The 17,683-nt window shown below is 37.0% G+C and overlaps 1 protein-coding gene across 1 annotated transcript in view; it reads right to left on the reverse strand.

Annotated features, from left to right (window-relative positions):
• LOC124281638 (solute carrier family 40 member 1-like) overlaps positions 1–17,050 on the reverse strand; it is a 35,336-nt gene extending 18,286 nt beyond the window's left edge. Inside the window, exons 1-2 of the mRNA XM_046717571.1 lie at positions 16,834–17,050; positions 355–422 (exon numbers count right to left, since the gene is read on the reverse strand). Coding sequence (XP_046573527.1) covers positions 355–422; positions 16,834–16,837 — 72 coding nt within the window. The 5' untranslated portion in view covers positions 16,838–17,050. The remainder of the gene's footprint in view (positions 1–354; positions 423–16,833) is intronic.
• Positions 17,051–17,683: the final 633 nt, after the last annotated feature.

The raw sequence follows: 17,683 nt of genomic DNA on the forward strand, positions 1-17,683 counted from the left end.
CTGAAGCAATGCAGTATACAATGTCGCTGATACAATGCCCGTATACAATGTCCTGATACAATACAATGTCCCTAATGTATACAATGTCCCTGATACAATGCCCATATACAATGTCCCTGATACAATGCAGTATACAATGTCCCTGATACAATGCCCGTATACAATGTCCCTGATACAATGCAGTATACAATGTCCCTGATACAATGCCCGTATACAATGTCCCTAATACAATGCTGTATACAATGTCCCTGATACAATGCCCAAAGGACTTCCAAAAACAAATGGAAATTTGCTTAGACAAAATGATGTTTGGTTTAGGTGATGTAAGAAATGCTACAGAAATGCCTCACTCACCCATGCTGACAGGAAGTGACTGCAGTACACCAGGAAGTTGGTTCCGGTCACAAAGTCCTTGCAACTACCTGTAACACATGGAAACAATATCATGTAAGTATTACAAGCGAGTCCAGTAATTCTGCACGTCCGGTAATTCTGCGCAGCTGGAATAGCGTACTTCCGTATCAAGGTAAACATCGTCTGCTACCACATTTACACTTGAAATCGGGACCTTTCTACAAGGGACTGGCTTTTAATCACTAAAGGAAGGTAAATAACAGTAATTGACAGATATATTGACAGTATTATGAAAATTCGTTTTCTTCAGACTTTTAAACCATTTTCTTCATTATTCATAATTGGATTTAATATGAAACACTCTTCCTTACATTGATGAAGTGATTTTTGAAAATAATCTGGCCCTAATACGCTTCCATACTTCGGATCTCCAACTGGATGTTATGCGCATCAGTTGCTGCGCAGAATTACCGGACAGCAAGCGATGTCGTCAGAACGCCGGTAAAGTCAACCGTATGGCATAATGCAATGTTAGAATCTTATAGTCGTCAATAAAACTTATATTTCTAGGTAAATATGATGCATACCAGCATGTTTAGTCACATAAACCACAAAAAATAAGAGACGTTAGTTGCCATGTTGCGATCGATGTGCTTAGGTGCGCGGAATTACCGGTCGGCCTTGTATGTTTAGTATAATGAACAAAGTATTCAATATTCAGAGGAGCTTTTGTTTGTTGTTAAATGCTGCACTCGGCAATATTCCAGCTATATAGTGACGGTCTGTAAATAACTGAGTCTGGACCAGACAATCCATTGATCAACTGCATGAGGTAGGGGTGTGTGTGTGTCTCTCTCTCTGTGTGTGTCTCTGTCTGTGTGTGTCTCTCTCTCTCTGTGTCTCTCTCTCTCTCTCTCTCTGGTCTCTCTCTCTCTGTGTGAGAGAGAGAGAGAGAGAGAGAGAGAGAGAGAGAGAGAGAGAGAGAGAGAGTGCGTGCGTGTGTGTGTGTGTGTGTGAGAGAGAGAGAGAGAGAGAGAGAGAGAAACCTGTCAGTTGGGAAACCTGAAACAGACATATTTTGTTTTTGCCTGGAAACATAATCAGAAGAATCCATGTGTACTGTGACCACTTATTCAGTCTTGTATAAAGACACAGCCAGCTAACCGAACTATCAAGTTTTTTATGATTCCTGATGCATAATAGAGCATTACAGTTGACAAATGATTTTTTTAGTTTGACATATTGGTGTGGCAGGACTTGATAGTTGTAAGGTGAAAAGACTGAAATGGCCATAAAAAGACTGAATTAGTTCTACTATAGTTCTGACAATTCAAAAGGTCATTGAAATAAATCTATACAAAATGTTTAAGCTTATTTATATTTCTTATATTTTACTTTCTAATATGAGACAAAGAATGTATTTAATTCACGGAAATGATTCCAACATCAATAATTAATAAAGAGAGAATTCAATCATATTTTCAGTGAAGTGAACTTCTGTGACCTCTGCGAATGGAGCCAAAACATAGAAAAAGTTCAAAGCATTTAAAATTACATCTAAAGCTCATTTCAAGACTAAAAGTTATGATGAAAGTGACAAAGCCTCACTGAGAGTGATATGAAAGAAATAAAACATACACTGTGTGGACTGTGTAATTGTCTGACTTTGGTTAATTGTCCTAAATTGAGCTGCTGATAGCAGACGACATCTTGTTGTGAGGGCTCACAAGTCTATCTCCACCTGAAAGAGTTCCACTGGGGGAGGTAACTCTCTTGAGATAAACTGACTGAATTGACCATGGGTGTAACAGAACATCATGAATCAAACCAACAATCACTGGTGTGACTCTCTACAGCAAAAATAACAAGCCTGGGACACCCATGTCCCCTATTCTCAGAGAAGAGGAACAAATAATGATAAGATATCAATTTGATCAACTGAAATGATTCAAAACCTATTTTTGCATCATATTAAACAATTTAAAAGCTTAACATGGGCATGGCTATTTTGAATACCACTAAACATGACAGGATACACTGTTTTGGATGACAACATAGTTCTTGGGTTAACTTATGGGTCTGGGAGATTGAAGCTGAACTATTCTTGCAGTCAAAATTGTGTTTAGGAAATCCACCTCTCAAGTTTACATATTACATATTACATATCTACTGATTTACTAAACAATAAACTGAAATAACATAATTGTTAAGATGTTTTAAGTTTACAAAAGCACACCTGAATTATCTGTCTGGTGCCCAATGGCACCCTTTGAAAAAATTAAATTTCTATCCCTGGTTTTAGTTTTATGATTTACAGTTTATCATTGTTCTGGGTGCCCTGCACCCATTTGCTACCTGCCTTGTTTAGAAGCTGATTCGAAATAGCACATACAAAATAGCCCTTTCAAAACTGTATGATGTAAAGTCTGTGCTTCGTTCGATATATGGATATATGGAGATGGAGTTGCTGGCACTGCTTCTAAAACAAGGTAACCGAGGCAAATGGGTCCAAGGTATTTACTATTATGGATATATTCCCCATGACATTGAGGATGATTTACGGTGTATCACTTTGCAAGTATAGCATGCATGCCGAATGTCACAGATAACCATGTATCATGCTGAGACACAACGAAAAGAGGCATGAGCTGAAGACATGTCCATGAATATCTGTTGTAAAGATGTTCTGGCCATGTACCAACACAGTCTCATTAAAATCAGAATTGGATACAATAGCTATCTAAGCAAAGATCACTTGAATCATGAGCAAACTTGGACCGCCCAATCTATATGAATGATGCATGGATTCTCGAGATTGATGACACCTTTGTGAAGTGATTTGGCTTCTTTTCCTAATTTACTTACTCACTGCCAAAATTTTGAACATAAATAAGTTCTTTTTCAAGATAGACAAATCAGATACTTCACTTAACCAAGAATTTTATTTGGCTGATGAGCAAGTGCACCTGTCGTACGTCCAAAGCAGTGTGTGAAATAGTTTCCAAATTTTGTTAGCCAGTCAGGCTAGCTATGCCTGAAAGTTACTAGCCCACCAAATAATTCACTAGCCTGAAATAGGAATGCAGAAACTAAGCAAAAGATTACAAAAATAGGTGAGAATAAGACAGGGCTCGATTTAAGAGACATTAACATACTTGCACCAGGTGCAACCTAAGATAAAAACCTAGTTGCACCAGCCAAATTCCAACTGCACTGCTTTTATTGCAATATGTAATGAAAGAAATGTGCTATTGAATTATTCAAAGTTTAGAAGAAAATGAGCTGACATAATTATGCTTATAATGTTAGATTTATTGTTGATATATTTCTCAAAAATTGACTTGCACCTGGTGCAAGTTAGACAAATAACTAGGTTGCATTTGTAATATTGGGTTGCACCAGTGCAAGAAACAAAGCACTAAATCAAGCCCTGTAAGATATTATCGGCATGATATGGGTTTCATTATTAAGCTCCTAATATGATGAACATTTTTTATCAGACCATAATCTTGCATGATTTTAAAAGTGTGTTATAACTTAACAAGTCGGAGAGAGTGATGTACAAAATGACCCCATGAACATTCACTAGCCAGTCGGGCCAGTGACTGAGAAGATTTACTGGCCTGACTAGATATCTACTAGCCATGGGCTAGCGGGCCAGCAGCTATTTTGCACACTGGTCCAAAGAAGATTTTCTTATCTTCATGCAGAGGGGTATCATACAAGAATAAAAAAACTGAATAAATCCGATTGGTATAAGCAGTATTTAACTTTTCCTACCACTGTGCAGGTACAGTACAACCAAAAATTATTGAGAATTTAAAGATTGTAATTTTTAAAACTTTTTTTCACTCATTACTCACGTAATTAATGAGAATTTAAAGATTGCATATTAAATGTGAATATTAGCAGAACATAACTCCAGATTCAAAGACAGGTGAACAATTAGTATTTTGTCAAGTCACATGGGCAGCAATGCAGGCTTCAACGCGATGGGGCATACTACTGATCAAAGAAGTTAGAAAGTCGTGGTCCATGCTGTCCCAATATCGGACCACCTCTTCTTTCATTTTAGCAATATTTGTCAGATTTTTCTTATTGACACTTTCCTTCATAAGTCCCCAAACATTTTCTATTGGATTTAGGTCAGGGCTATAGCTTGGCCAATCTAATAATGTCATATTTTGGGTCCGAAACCAGGCCTGTGAATGCTTTGATCAATGTTTTGGGTCATTGTCCTGCTGGAAAATCTAAAAAAATTCCATAGAACACGTGAGCAGATGGAGGTAAATGTCCCTTGAGAATATCTGTGTACCGCTCACTGTTCATATTCCCTTCAACACACAGAGGGGCGTTGCCCCTAACACAGATAGGCCACCCCACACGTTAAATTTCGGACTGTACTTTGGGCGCTGAAAAAGGTTTTTCAGTTTGGTTCAGAATTTCAGTGTATTAGGAAACAGCCACACAGAACTTTCATCTGAGAAAATCACATTGTCCCAGTTAAAATTTCTATGCTGTAAGCACCAGTTCAACCTTCGCTCCTTTTGTTCAGGTTTCATGATCAGTGATGGACTTTTCTGCCAACCCATTGCATGCAGCTCAGTTCTAATTGTCTCCTTACAGACAGCCACAGTTCAATCATATCCAGCCTTAGTTTTCTAAACTCCTTCGTTTGTTTTTAGAAACAAGAATACCAAGCCGCCTCCTGTCACCGACAGTCAATTTTCTTGACCTACCTGCGCCTCCCTGGTGCTCAATGCCATATCCATTTGCAATATTTTTCAAAACACGATAAACAGTGGACAAAGGGATGCCTGTTCTATTTGAAATCACTTTAGCTGATCTGATGTCCTTGTTATAATACTTTAAAATCAACTTCCTCTGCTCTATATCATCCATACTGAGGATCACTGAAAATGTCGTCTGCTAGCAAGTAAACAAAGGGGGATAACTCTTCACAAACTAATGAAAAAGGATTAACAGAGTTGTCTCTCTTGAATGAAACAAAGCATTTGACAGCTGGTCAAGGTTGTTTATACTATAAATCCAAATAAACGTATTCCTAAGATTCTCAATAATTTCTGGTCATACTATATGTGGGTGATCTAAGTACTGAGTTAAAACAGCACTGAACAGTACTTCAGTTATAACATTACAAATACTAAAAAAATACAAATGATATAGGGTATGGACATCTAACTGTTACCCCAAAGACTGGGTGTGGTGCTGACAACCATAATAAAGTGTATCTGACAGATTTAAACCAATTATCTGCATACCTTTGCATTGCCCACCAAGAAGACTCTGACCATGAATACTTTTATACAGGGAAACTTATTCATGATAAGCAAAGCTTTAAGCAACCCAAATGTGACAGTGAATTCCTCATTCTTCCTTTCTTGAGATACATGCATTGACTATTTTCCAGTTTTTCACTAGGAGCATACATTACTGCATCACTGGTATTACACTTGGAGCTGAAAGTTTGCCATAATCCACACAAGTTCATCTGTGGGTCCCCAACAATTTATTTAATCTTACATCAGACTGTCTACTACCTCATCACATATATACACCTTCTGCCTGATCTGCTGCACTAGTTATCACAGTCTACCCTTTCTTTACAACATCATGGAACGTCCAGCTATTGGCCAACATGTAGCCTCATGATGATCACACATATATACACCTTCTGCCTGATCTGCTGCACTAGTTGTCACAGTCTTCCCTTTCTTCACAACATCATAGAATGTCCAGCTATTGGCCAACATGTAGCCTCATGATGATCACACATATATACACCTTCTGCCTGATCTGCTGCACTAGTTATCACAGTCTTCCCTTTCTTCACAACATCATAGAACGTCCAGCTATTGGCCAACATGTAGCCTCATGATGATCACATATATATACACCTTCTGCCTGATCTGCTGCACTAGTTATCACACTCTACCCTTTCTTCATAACATCATAGAACGTCCAGCTATTGGCCAACATGCAGCCTCATGATGTCAAGTGTAGGACCAAAATCACCCAAGTTTGTGCTGATACCCACCACTTCATAGATGTACACAGAAACTGTGGGAAAAGCCACTAACAGTTGTTGCCTTCTAATGATCAGTTGTCAACAGGTATGACATACAATTATGTTTTTATTAACCAATGAATAAGTAGTGAGGAAAGCAATCTGGGATCTCTATACCTAGCATACTTAGAGATATTTTATTCAACAAAGCAGCAATATAGTGTTTCCCCTTATTTATGAGAGTGTGAATTTTCTGACAAAAATATACACACAGGCCTTACTATATCAGAACAAACTTTCCAAACACTGAAGCCTGACCTGCAACATGACCATTTCAGTTAAAAGCAGTTAACAATCACATATTACACCTGCATAAGGCCCTATTTACTGGCTTGCAGTGTTAACAAAGCCCATGATGTGTTTATCTTATAACAAACAAAACTGTTCAGAACAGGTTTTACATCACCTGAAAAACATCCATACAGATTCAGTATGAACTGAGACACATATATATATACATGTGCATTGAGACTATAACAGAAAGAATTGTGTTAAACATTTAACCTGTCTAGTACCCTACACAAGCCTTAATTGTATTCTACATTACTCTGGTCTTAAACCGATTTACAGTAACACGTTAAAAACGACGGATTTTCATTAACAACTATCAGCGCCTTTTGTACTTTTAAACCCATGAACAATGAGCTAAGCATGAAACCATGTCCTTTTTACAGTAGTATTGTGTTTTTATTTTAGTTAAACACTGTTTCCGTGACGCCGTAAGTGTTTAACATCCTTAGACATCAGACAGGACGGCTTCAACATGTGATCTGGCTTGTCCAGCAAATAAACTATTTGTTCAGCGTCAATTCCAAGCATTATCCCCGACTTGTGTCAATAAACAAGCAGCTTGAGAGGAGATAAACAACAAAAAGACAACTATAGGTTAACAAGTGAAAACACATTTGTTTCACAATCCACAATGAAGATGCACAGGTTAATGCTACTAACGAGAAAACAACAGGTGTTAAAGTGCATATAAGAATGAATTAATTCAAACAGTAGGAAGGTTAGGCTGTGTTCACTCTGAGTAAACTTGCACTTGTTGCAATGAGCATGAAATGTGTGAAAATACTTTCGGAGTTAACAGTTGACAACGAGGACGCCCAGCCAAGTAAAAAACAGGAAATAGATTTTCATTTAAATATAAATAGCTTTTGGTGAATTGAATTGAATTCTTTCATGAATTCAATTTATTATTAGATGTCACTAGAATCGAATTATTACGAATATTTTAAGAGAAAGTTTCAAGTGGATGTTACTAGCTTCATGTGTATCTTAGAGAGATATGCAAAATGAAATATTTCCACTTGTGTTATTTTGCCACAGTCCCTTGCAGTACTGTCATTCGGCTATAATCGGCATTGTTTGCAAGGTATTGCTTTTTTTGCTTTATAGAAGATAGCGTTTAAATGTTTCAACGGAAGCATTTACATGTTTTATATTTTAATTTCTTGATATTAAACATTAAGTATTCATGAATAGATATTCATATTCGTTACCATATATTTGTAGAAACATATCATATCATACTTTGTAGCCTATCATTAACGTAACTTTAACACTTTATAGTCACAGTAGTCACAGTAACGTAATTTCCATTCTTAATGACAACATTAATATCACATCAAAAGTTGTGCAACGTAAATAAAAGTCCACAGAATAATGACAAATGTTTTAACAACGTTGTGAAATTGTTAGCTGGGCACAAACAACTTGATCCAGCTATCACCACTTGACCATGATAAGCAAGCTAAAGTACGATTCATTGACCCTTGACAGTTACTGCTGGTAGTATAACTAAAAGTAAACCATTTTATACTAATCTACATTATTTTCACAAACAAATAAGGACTACCCCTCCCCAAGAAATTAGTTTTGCTCTGACAACATATATCTGACAATAATAATTACAATGCCTGCCTCTTGTCCATATCAATATTATCAATAAAACAACATATAAAAATGCAAGAAAACGCTTTGAAAACTATTGTGAAGGATTTGTTGAAACAAGTTCATATTCAAATGGGCATCACATTAAACATGTTAAGCATATTATTGCTGGTTCAAAAATCATGACAGATGGACACACTGTGCTAGGTAGGAGATGAAAGAGACAGAGACACTGACATCACTTTCAAAACAATTGAATGGATCCAGGATACACATCATCAAAAACATAACAACCTGCATTGAGGAGGATGAGATATACTAAACAACAACCTGTTCCATGATCTTGACCCCAACAATCCATGTGAAAACATATGTCACTATTAAGTTCATACCGGTATGTAATTTTGTTAATTTCCTCTAATCCACTTCCACCACATTTTTACTTGCGATTCTAACTTGCACTGGTTCTGTTTACAGGTAAAAAAGAAAACCCTTTTTGTGGCTACATATTATAACTTTACAAGGCATGAATTTGGCTTTATGAACTTTGTTGAACAAATATAATATTGTGTCTTTCAGTGGCATTTAGAAGTTGTACATTGATGTCCAAGATATAATATTATTATTTTATTATAGTTGACTTATTACGGGTTTGAGTTGGCTTACAATAAGTTAAGGCTACTTTTTTGTTGTTGAGTCTTTGCATTTACTCCAGGCCAAAGATACAACTATATAGCAGGCAATAAAAGTAAAACTGAAAACTTTTTGTCATCCTTTCCATTTTAGGATATTGAATTGGATCACTGCTACCTTGAACACCCACTCTAAAAAAAGATACCTGATGCACCACTTTAATGAGGAGTATATTTTGGTGCCGAGGCCTCAGTTAACAAAACTTTGTTATATATGTGGAAAACATTATCGTATGACAGTTGAAATAACTTAAATTCATCATGCTGATATATTAGTCAATCTATTTAATTCCTCAATGAACAAACTTCATAACTCACATGTATGCTTTTTGACATTTCGACAACACAAATCTCCATCTTCGTCTGAAGTATCCAAGCTCTGCCTCCTTACAACTCCCGCAGCTGTTTCTTGGCTAAGTACAATCCCAGAATTATCCCCTAACGGTTCAGTATTTTGACTTGCAGCAACTCCAGCAGGTGGTGAAGAATTCAAACAAACCACGTCAATTACAGCAGAACTAGAACCATCATCATCATAATAAACAGGATTATCGATTCCGTTGTCAGACTTATTTCCTTGACTTGTGTCACGAAGCCGAACACCGTCAGTGTGTTGTGTTGACATGGTTGTCTGAAACTGAAGGGATTTTGACTCCCTCCCTTGGATCTAAAGCAAACTATGAGGGGTTTGACATGTCCCGAGATCCCTCGGTCCACAGATGATGTGACAGAATGATTGGATGTGTATTTGGGAGGGTCAGGACAGGGGGGTGACTGGGGACATAATCAAATAAATTTAGAAACACTTTAAGGTAACAACTTCATCATGTTTATAAACTTAATTCTGGTGGTTTTTTATCCATCTCAGAATGCATGCCTTCAAAGTAATGCATATTTATATTGCTCTGTTTCCATGCTTAAAATCTACTCAATCTACTCTACTCAGCAACAAAATATACATTAAAAGGAAAATGATCAGTGATTTTCCATAATGTTCTTAACTCTCTGGGGAGTGTACAATATAATACATTTTCAATTTTATCTCACCAAATTCAAAATCATTGTAACTGAATACATGTTGAAAATAATAAATGCCATTGAAAACAAAACAGAAAATTGCCAAAACTCTAAATCTCCCATAAGTTCCCTCTTCAATGCTTAGTGGTAGGCAGAAGTAGAATAACAAGTGAGTGAGAATGGTTTTATGCCATTTTTAGCAATATTCCAGTAATATCATGGCGAGGGACACCAGAAATGGGCTTCATAAACTGTAACTATCAGGGGTGGAAATAACTTTATAATTGCTAATGTACTCCGGTACAGTGGCACATGTAAAATCACTTGCCCTGATAATTTTTCCACTATACTGGCTGATTTTCTTGTTGAGTTTTTAAATAAACAACATAACTAACATTGGAAAGTCAACTGGATACCGGCACAACGTGACATACAAATTTGCTAGCCCGACAGAAAAAAACACTGGACTGGGGCGTCGGGCAATGGGTTATTTCCACCCCTGACTACGTGGGAAATCACCCTCTGGTCTTCGGCTTGACAAGCGAACACTTCAACCACTAGGCTAGCCCACCGCACTGACAACACGACTAATATTATAAAAATGATACACACCATGATTCATTTAACTGAAAATGAAAGAAATTTGACAAACTCAAATTACTCCAAAGCTAATTTTGCACCCAGTCACACTGTTGATCTGTCTCACTCTTAATCTGACAGCTTATCATGGGCGTGGTAGGAAATGCCGTTTTTAATGATAACATTCCTGGTGGGTTAGTTTATGGGTATAATAATCCCATTTACATTGAAAAGGAGCCCCAATGAGATGGGAGATTCACAACTTGAGGAAATCTAGACTTGCTTCATTGCAGCATGGAATGGTATGAAGGGAAAATAATGTGGTTTATAGTGTTGGGATTCGGAAACCAAATCCACTATCGATTATCGGAGGATTGTGGTGAACGATTATCGATTACAATCGAAATATATACAGTTTAAATGTAATCACCAATTTTAAGGGTTTTCCCAAGTTTTTTTTCCAATTAATGTGTTTTTTTATAACTAATGCTGTCTTGCAATGAAATGCACGCATGCAAGAAAGACACTGGAATTGTAATTAAACAATAAAAGTGGTTAAAAACTTACAATGTGCATAGCTTACACTGCTGAGCGCATGTTTGTTCGTGAATATTCGTCAAATTTGAAGGATAGTTTACTTCATTCAAGGGTGTTATACAAAAACAACAAAATTCCGATTAATCGCAAATATGTTTTTCACAATCGATAATCATTTTTAATCCTTCTTTCGATCGATTTCCGTTTATTTTCAATCATCGGAACATCACTAGTGGTTTCGTGAGTGCAAGACAGACTAGTTTACTGGTCTACACTATCTTTACTGATTTATTAACAATTAATTGAAATGACATAATTGCTGTGATGTTTAAAGTATAACTGCATATCAAACTGTATGGGCACACTTTTTCACAAAGACACACTTATACTATGTCTGGAGCCCTATGGCACACTTAAAAAAATCCACATCTATTCCAGGATTGTTTTAATTCTTTTCAGGCTTTTCATTTCCTAATTTTAACATAAAAATGTTGTTTCGAATGAATTTATTTAATTTAACTTTTGGGATAACTTCAGTTTGTAGATCCTAAACTCCAAAAGTGAGTGAGTTTAAATTCAATGTTGAATCGACATTATTTCTGCCATATAAAAAGCACCCAAAACAAATTTATGAGCTTGTGCCTGGACTAACACTTAGTGTCTGAAAACATATAATTTTAATAGAAACAAATAATTCCTTTTAAATTGAAAAGCTGCCCCAGTGAGATGGGTCCTGAACCTAAGGAAATCAAAACTTCCTTCATTTAGGGCTTCAGCATTACAGTAAGGGCTGGGCAGTAGGGAAAATGATGTGAGATAAATTAAGCGTGTGCCATGAAACCTTGATATTCGTCTAGCCTTGTCAACATGTTACCAACAGACCCAGGGTAGCGAGGAGGTGCTAACTCTCTCAGATATCATAAATAATCCCCTGATCACGGGTCAGGCAAGTGCACGTAAACCTTGCTGGTGTACATATTTTTACATCTAACTATTCCTCTTTACCTGTGCTATAAGAAAATATGGTCATAATTCGGTCATAATTCAGACATAATAAAGGTTTGATATCAGTTTTATTTGTTGGGACAAGAAATGTGAAGTAAAATAGTAAAAGGTCAAAGTAAGTATGACAATAAATTATGTTGCGACTACTTATAGCCAAGAGTTATAGGTTAATTTTATTGAAAGTGCAAGATGTAGTGCTTTAACCACAACAAAATACAGCGTGCCAATATTCATTCAGGAAATAAACTTAAGTTAAGAAATACAGGAATGGAAGATCAAGTGGTCACACTCTTGGTAAAAAAATTAATAATTTACGGTATGCTTTAGTAATTTCTTTTTCATTTTTAAAGCATGTGTACACTACTAAATGTTAATTGGTTAATGATGCTTCATCAGTTTTAAACACACATATTTATGTAGCTCTGTGGCACACACGTACAGAGCCTCAACAAATGTGTCCAAACATAAGCAGAGCCAAATTCCTATTGACCTGACTTTCAAGAAGGAGAATGTCATATAGTCACATGGCCCAGCTCAGTCTGTGTTTAAACAGCCACACAAGGCGGCCGACTCTCAGACAAGGTGCTCACACACCAGTTCAGGATTTTTGAATCCATCACCTATTACATGTTGTTTGCTTCTAACATATGTCTGGATTTCAAATGATGTTTAGATCGGAAATGAGGTAAGTAGATTGTTGATTCTGTCACCGGTAATGTAATATTATTGTGGAAGGAAGGGGTCCTTGAGGTGTGTTGTAAATAATAGTGTGCACAAGTGGACATTATCTTGAACGAAGGTATGAAATGACAAGTCACAAGTGAATCAATGTCACTTTATTAGTGAATGGATAAACAGAGTTTATTGCCCGATTAGCACTTATACAGCATTATCACCTTGGTATGTAAATAGTTTCCCCACCAGGTAAACCAGTGACAGATAGAATGAGCATCAATCCATGCCAGGGGGACAAGATACACATGATTGGCAAAGTCAGCATCTCAATAGTGAGTGAGTGAGTCTTTCCTTTGGACAACTTGTTCTTTATATTTATATAATCTAGAATCATTATCACTTTAACGAATAAAATTATTGTATGCTTATATGGACAAAATTTGTTTATCACTCCGTTTGAGATTTCAGAAGAAAACTCAACATGGTGCAATAGGTAGATGTTTACTACTTTGATGAAACCTACAAGTGCAGGTATTGTGCTGACTATCTGAGAATCATAATCTAGGATACAAGCCAATCCATGAATACATTTGTAGGAACAATGTCCACCGAAAACATAAATGTATTAAAATTTATTAATGTAAAGTGATGAATATTAACTACTCCTATAATACTATATTTACTTTTCAGATATTGCCGACATGTTCTGAAGTATTTGCACACATGTAATAGTGGCCTGAACTAATGAAAACTCTCTGTCTACAAGCCTATGACCTGCTGATCCACATACAACAAAGGGACACAACTGTGCACAGCAAAATGGTTAGCTCTCCTGGATAAAATGGTTATCAAAGGAGCCAAAGATTGAATGAATTCAACAAATCACCTAATGTTTCTACAGGTTTGAGGAAGAGCACACAATGAAACACACTGACAACATATCATTCCTTCAGGTGTTTGCTCGAGGTCATGTCAAAAGTTGCCTAAACATAAGGAACTAGTGTCACAGGTGAGGTGAAATTGGGCTTATAGTGCTAGCCCACTGAGAAACCATGCCGCAATGAAGCATGAATACCCCACTCAGACACATTATACTGACTCCGAGCCGACCAGTCCTTGTTGTACCCATAGATGCCGAGCGCCAGGCATGGACCAACAAGTACCATAATTTAACGTCTTTTGGTATGACGCGGTCGGGGATCGAACCCGCAACCTTCCGCTCTCCGGGCGGACGCTCTAACCACTACACCACGGAGGCGGTCCAGGTACATAAACTAACACCTTTTCAGTTCCTCTGTAAACATGATACAGGGAAGAACAAATTACAAACCATGCTTAGTAACAAATCATGATGAATCAAGCTTGTTATCCTGGCTTTATCTCTAATCAAGCTTGTTATCCTGGCTTTATCTCTTATCAAGCTTGTTATCCTGGCTTTATCTCTAATCAAGCTTGTTATCCTGGCTTTATCTCTAATCAAGCTTGTTATCCTGGCTTTATCTCTAATCAAGCTTGTTATCCTGGCTTTATCTCTAATCAAGCTTGTTATCCTGGCTTTATCTCTAATCAAGCTTGTTATCCTGGCTTTATCTCTAATCAAGCTTGTTATCCTGGCTTTATCTCTAATCAAGCTTGTTAAGCTTTGTTATTATGGCTTTATCTCTAATCAAGCTTGTTATCCTGGCTTTATCTCTAATCAAGCTTGTTATCCTGGCTTTATCTCTAATCAAGCTTGTTATCCTGGCTTTAGCAAGCTTGTTATCCTGGCTTTATCTCTAATCAAGCTTGTTGTCCTGGCTTTATCTCTAATCAAGCTTGTTATCCTGGCTTTATCTCTAATCAAGCTTGTTATCCTGGCTTTATCTCTAATCAAGCTTGTTATCCTGGCTTTATCTCTAATCTAGCTTGTTATCCTGGCTTTATCTCTAATCAAGCTTGTTATCCTGGCTTTATCTCTAATCAAGCTTGTTATCCTGGCTTTATCTCTAATCAAGCTTGTTATCCTGGCTTTATCTCTAATCAAGCTTGTTATCCTGGCTTTATCTCTTATCAAGCTTGTTATCCTGGCTTTATCTCTAATCAAGCTTGTTATCCTGGCTTTATCTCTAAGCAAGTTGTAATCTTACAGAGAGTGAGTGAGTTCAGTGTTACGCCGCTTTTAGCAATATTCCAGCAATATCACGGTGGGGGACACCAGAAATGGGCTTCACACATTCTACGGAATTGAACCCGGGTCTTCGGGGTGACAACCGAATGCTCTAACCACTAGGCTACCCCATTTACCCTTACAGAGAGGCATTTAAGATTTATGCCTGTTCGGTCCATTCTTCATAATTTTCTCATAGCTTCTTACTAACAGAATGTGTACAAGGGTGGGTCAGAATGTGCAATGTTTGGTGAAAACATCATCTGTCAGGTCTCAGCTCAGTCATTCTTTCAAGTCCTTAGCAGCTGTTAAAAGTACGAACAGATTTATTATCTCCAATTTGAGCTAAAAAACATCTGTTTCACATTCGATTACACAGGACATCCACAGTGCACAATGACCATGCTTCTGTCATGTTATATATTTCACTTATACTGAAACAACACTTACATAAGCATAGCAGAAACTTGATCGCTGATGTGTGTTGATTTATGTCTGTATCATGTATCAGGATAATTATTCAAACAATGGATAATTACACTGATACTTAAAATTGTATCACAAATATTGTGACAATTGATCTGGGTATTGTGATACATTGCAACATACTGTCATACACAAATGGCTTACAAACACTAAAGATACCAAACTATAGGAATGAAACAAATTAACATGGCAGATACTCTGCCAGTACTGTGAACAGTTTAGGGCTAGGATGATTGTCTCTTATTACTTGAGTACATGAACCTCTATTACGAAGCCTACCAGGATACTAGCTGTAAAGCTCAAAAGTTAGCTACAAATACTGAACTGGAAATAGTTTAGCCAAAATCCTTATAAAAACTAGTTTGGGTCATTTATAAGACATAAAATAATGATCCTGCATATGGGGAAGTAGACAGAATTTTTATGTTTATTCAAACACAGATAATTCAGAAGGATTAAGCGTGCATACTTTAGAAGAAATGCAAACTTCAGGAACATGCAGCATAGCAATGGAGTCTGGGGAAAGGTTTTCAACTAACAATAACCACATCTCTCATCAAATATTGTAGCCGCTACCCCACTGGGCAAAGCTTTTGTTGTTATTGTTACATATCATTTGAATAACCAGGGGTTTGGGTAGTTATGTATGTACCCGGCTCTTATAACTCAGGACCCATCAGAATTGAGTGTCAGAGTTACCTGTCCTAAACAAATCAGCAATAGCTTTCTTAATCACAGCATCACACTGCTTCACAGTCTAGTAGTAACACTGCCTCACAGCCTAAAAGAAACAGAGTAGGTGAGAGGGTACTCAGTAGATGGCTGCATGTCTCACTAGTTAACTAATTAAACAACTTATTATATTACACGAACATGCAACACACAGAATGTGTTTATCTGTGTAACCAGGCCTAATGTCAAATATTGTGACACATCACATGAATATTGGACATAAAAAAATACATAATGCTTTGATGAATCGTTTTGCTCATTATCATCTGTGCAAGGTGTAAAAATATTTGTATATGAAAATTATGGAAAATAAATGGACTGTTTGATATAATTTGCAGTATCTATCTAGCATAGCCGGTATGCTTGTATACTGTGTATTTAGTCACGAGTTGAATCTCATTCTTCCTTATAGACGCGTGGGGCAATGGTGTGTATGTTATATAACCTTCGTCCTAGATACGATATTACTGTCATTAGCCCTTGATAATCAAATAATCAGCAGTAAATATGCATTGTGTAGGACGCAGCCAAGGATTATCTGAATGTGCATGTTTACTTGTGTATGCATTAGTTCCATATCGCCTGTGGGGTCGTGTTTGGTGTGCTTGAGGTGTGGCTACCGTACTTACCCATATTTTATACGTCAGCAGTGAATACTCGAAGATATTATGCAAACAAAACGGGCAAGTTGGTACCTGTAGGTCAAGTGTCAAACAATAACACCAGACTGCATTGGCACCAAGGAAGCAAGCGATTTGTTTACCATTATAACTAGGTCAAATAAGCTTAACTTAGTAAGCTTACATTCCTTTCTGCCAACAGAGGGCACTTGTCTCCGAAACCAAACAGATTAGGTGGGAATGGATATTAGAGTGATCTCCCTTTTACCTGCTCCACCCCAGGGCATGCCACACAGCGACAGTGTCAGAATTTCGTTCTTGGGCTCTTGGTAAAAATTCCTTACCTCAGTGCGTTGAAGGATTCTTTGGGCAAATTTTGCATGTGATTCTAATAATTACACCATTGTTTCTGTTTATGCGCTTGTGACAATAACACAGATTATTTGATTAAATAACGCGAAACCTGGTTGTCTGGATATTATCATGGACACTCAATATTTAGAATCCCAGGATATTGTTAGTGATCTTAAGTAATACTAAATTGATTCCATAGCCAAATGTACTTTTTTCTTTGGATATGCATTCTACCAGGTAGTCTAAAAATAGCTCCGATGTTCCTTTTTATAAGAGAGAAATTGATATATATACAAAAAGTGAAAATTCCAAAATCGTATCTTGCTAATATATAACAATGATGCAGGTATAACTTGCATGTAACCAGCTTTCATTTTCTTTTAGATACGAATGGGAACATACTACTTCCCATTTTCGTCCATGTTTTTGAGAGTGAAGTGTTCGCGAGAGTTTCTAAGGTCATTTGATAAACTTTCATGACAAAAGGGGGGATGCGCACCCCTCC

Source organism: Haliotis rubra, unplaced genomic scaffold, assembly GCF_003918875.1.
Source record: "Haliotis rubra isolate DU_JTF1 unplaced genomic scaffold, ASM391887v1 Scf287, whole genome shotgun sequence".
NCBI lineage: Eukaryota > Metazoa > Mollusca > Gastropoda > Lepetellida > Haliotidae > Haliotis > Haliotis rubra.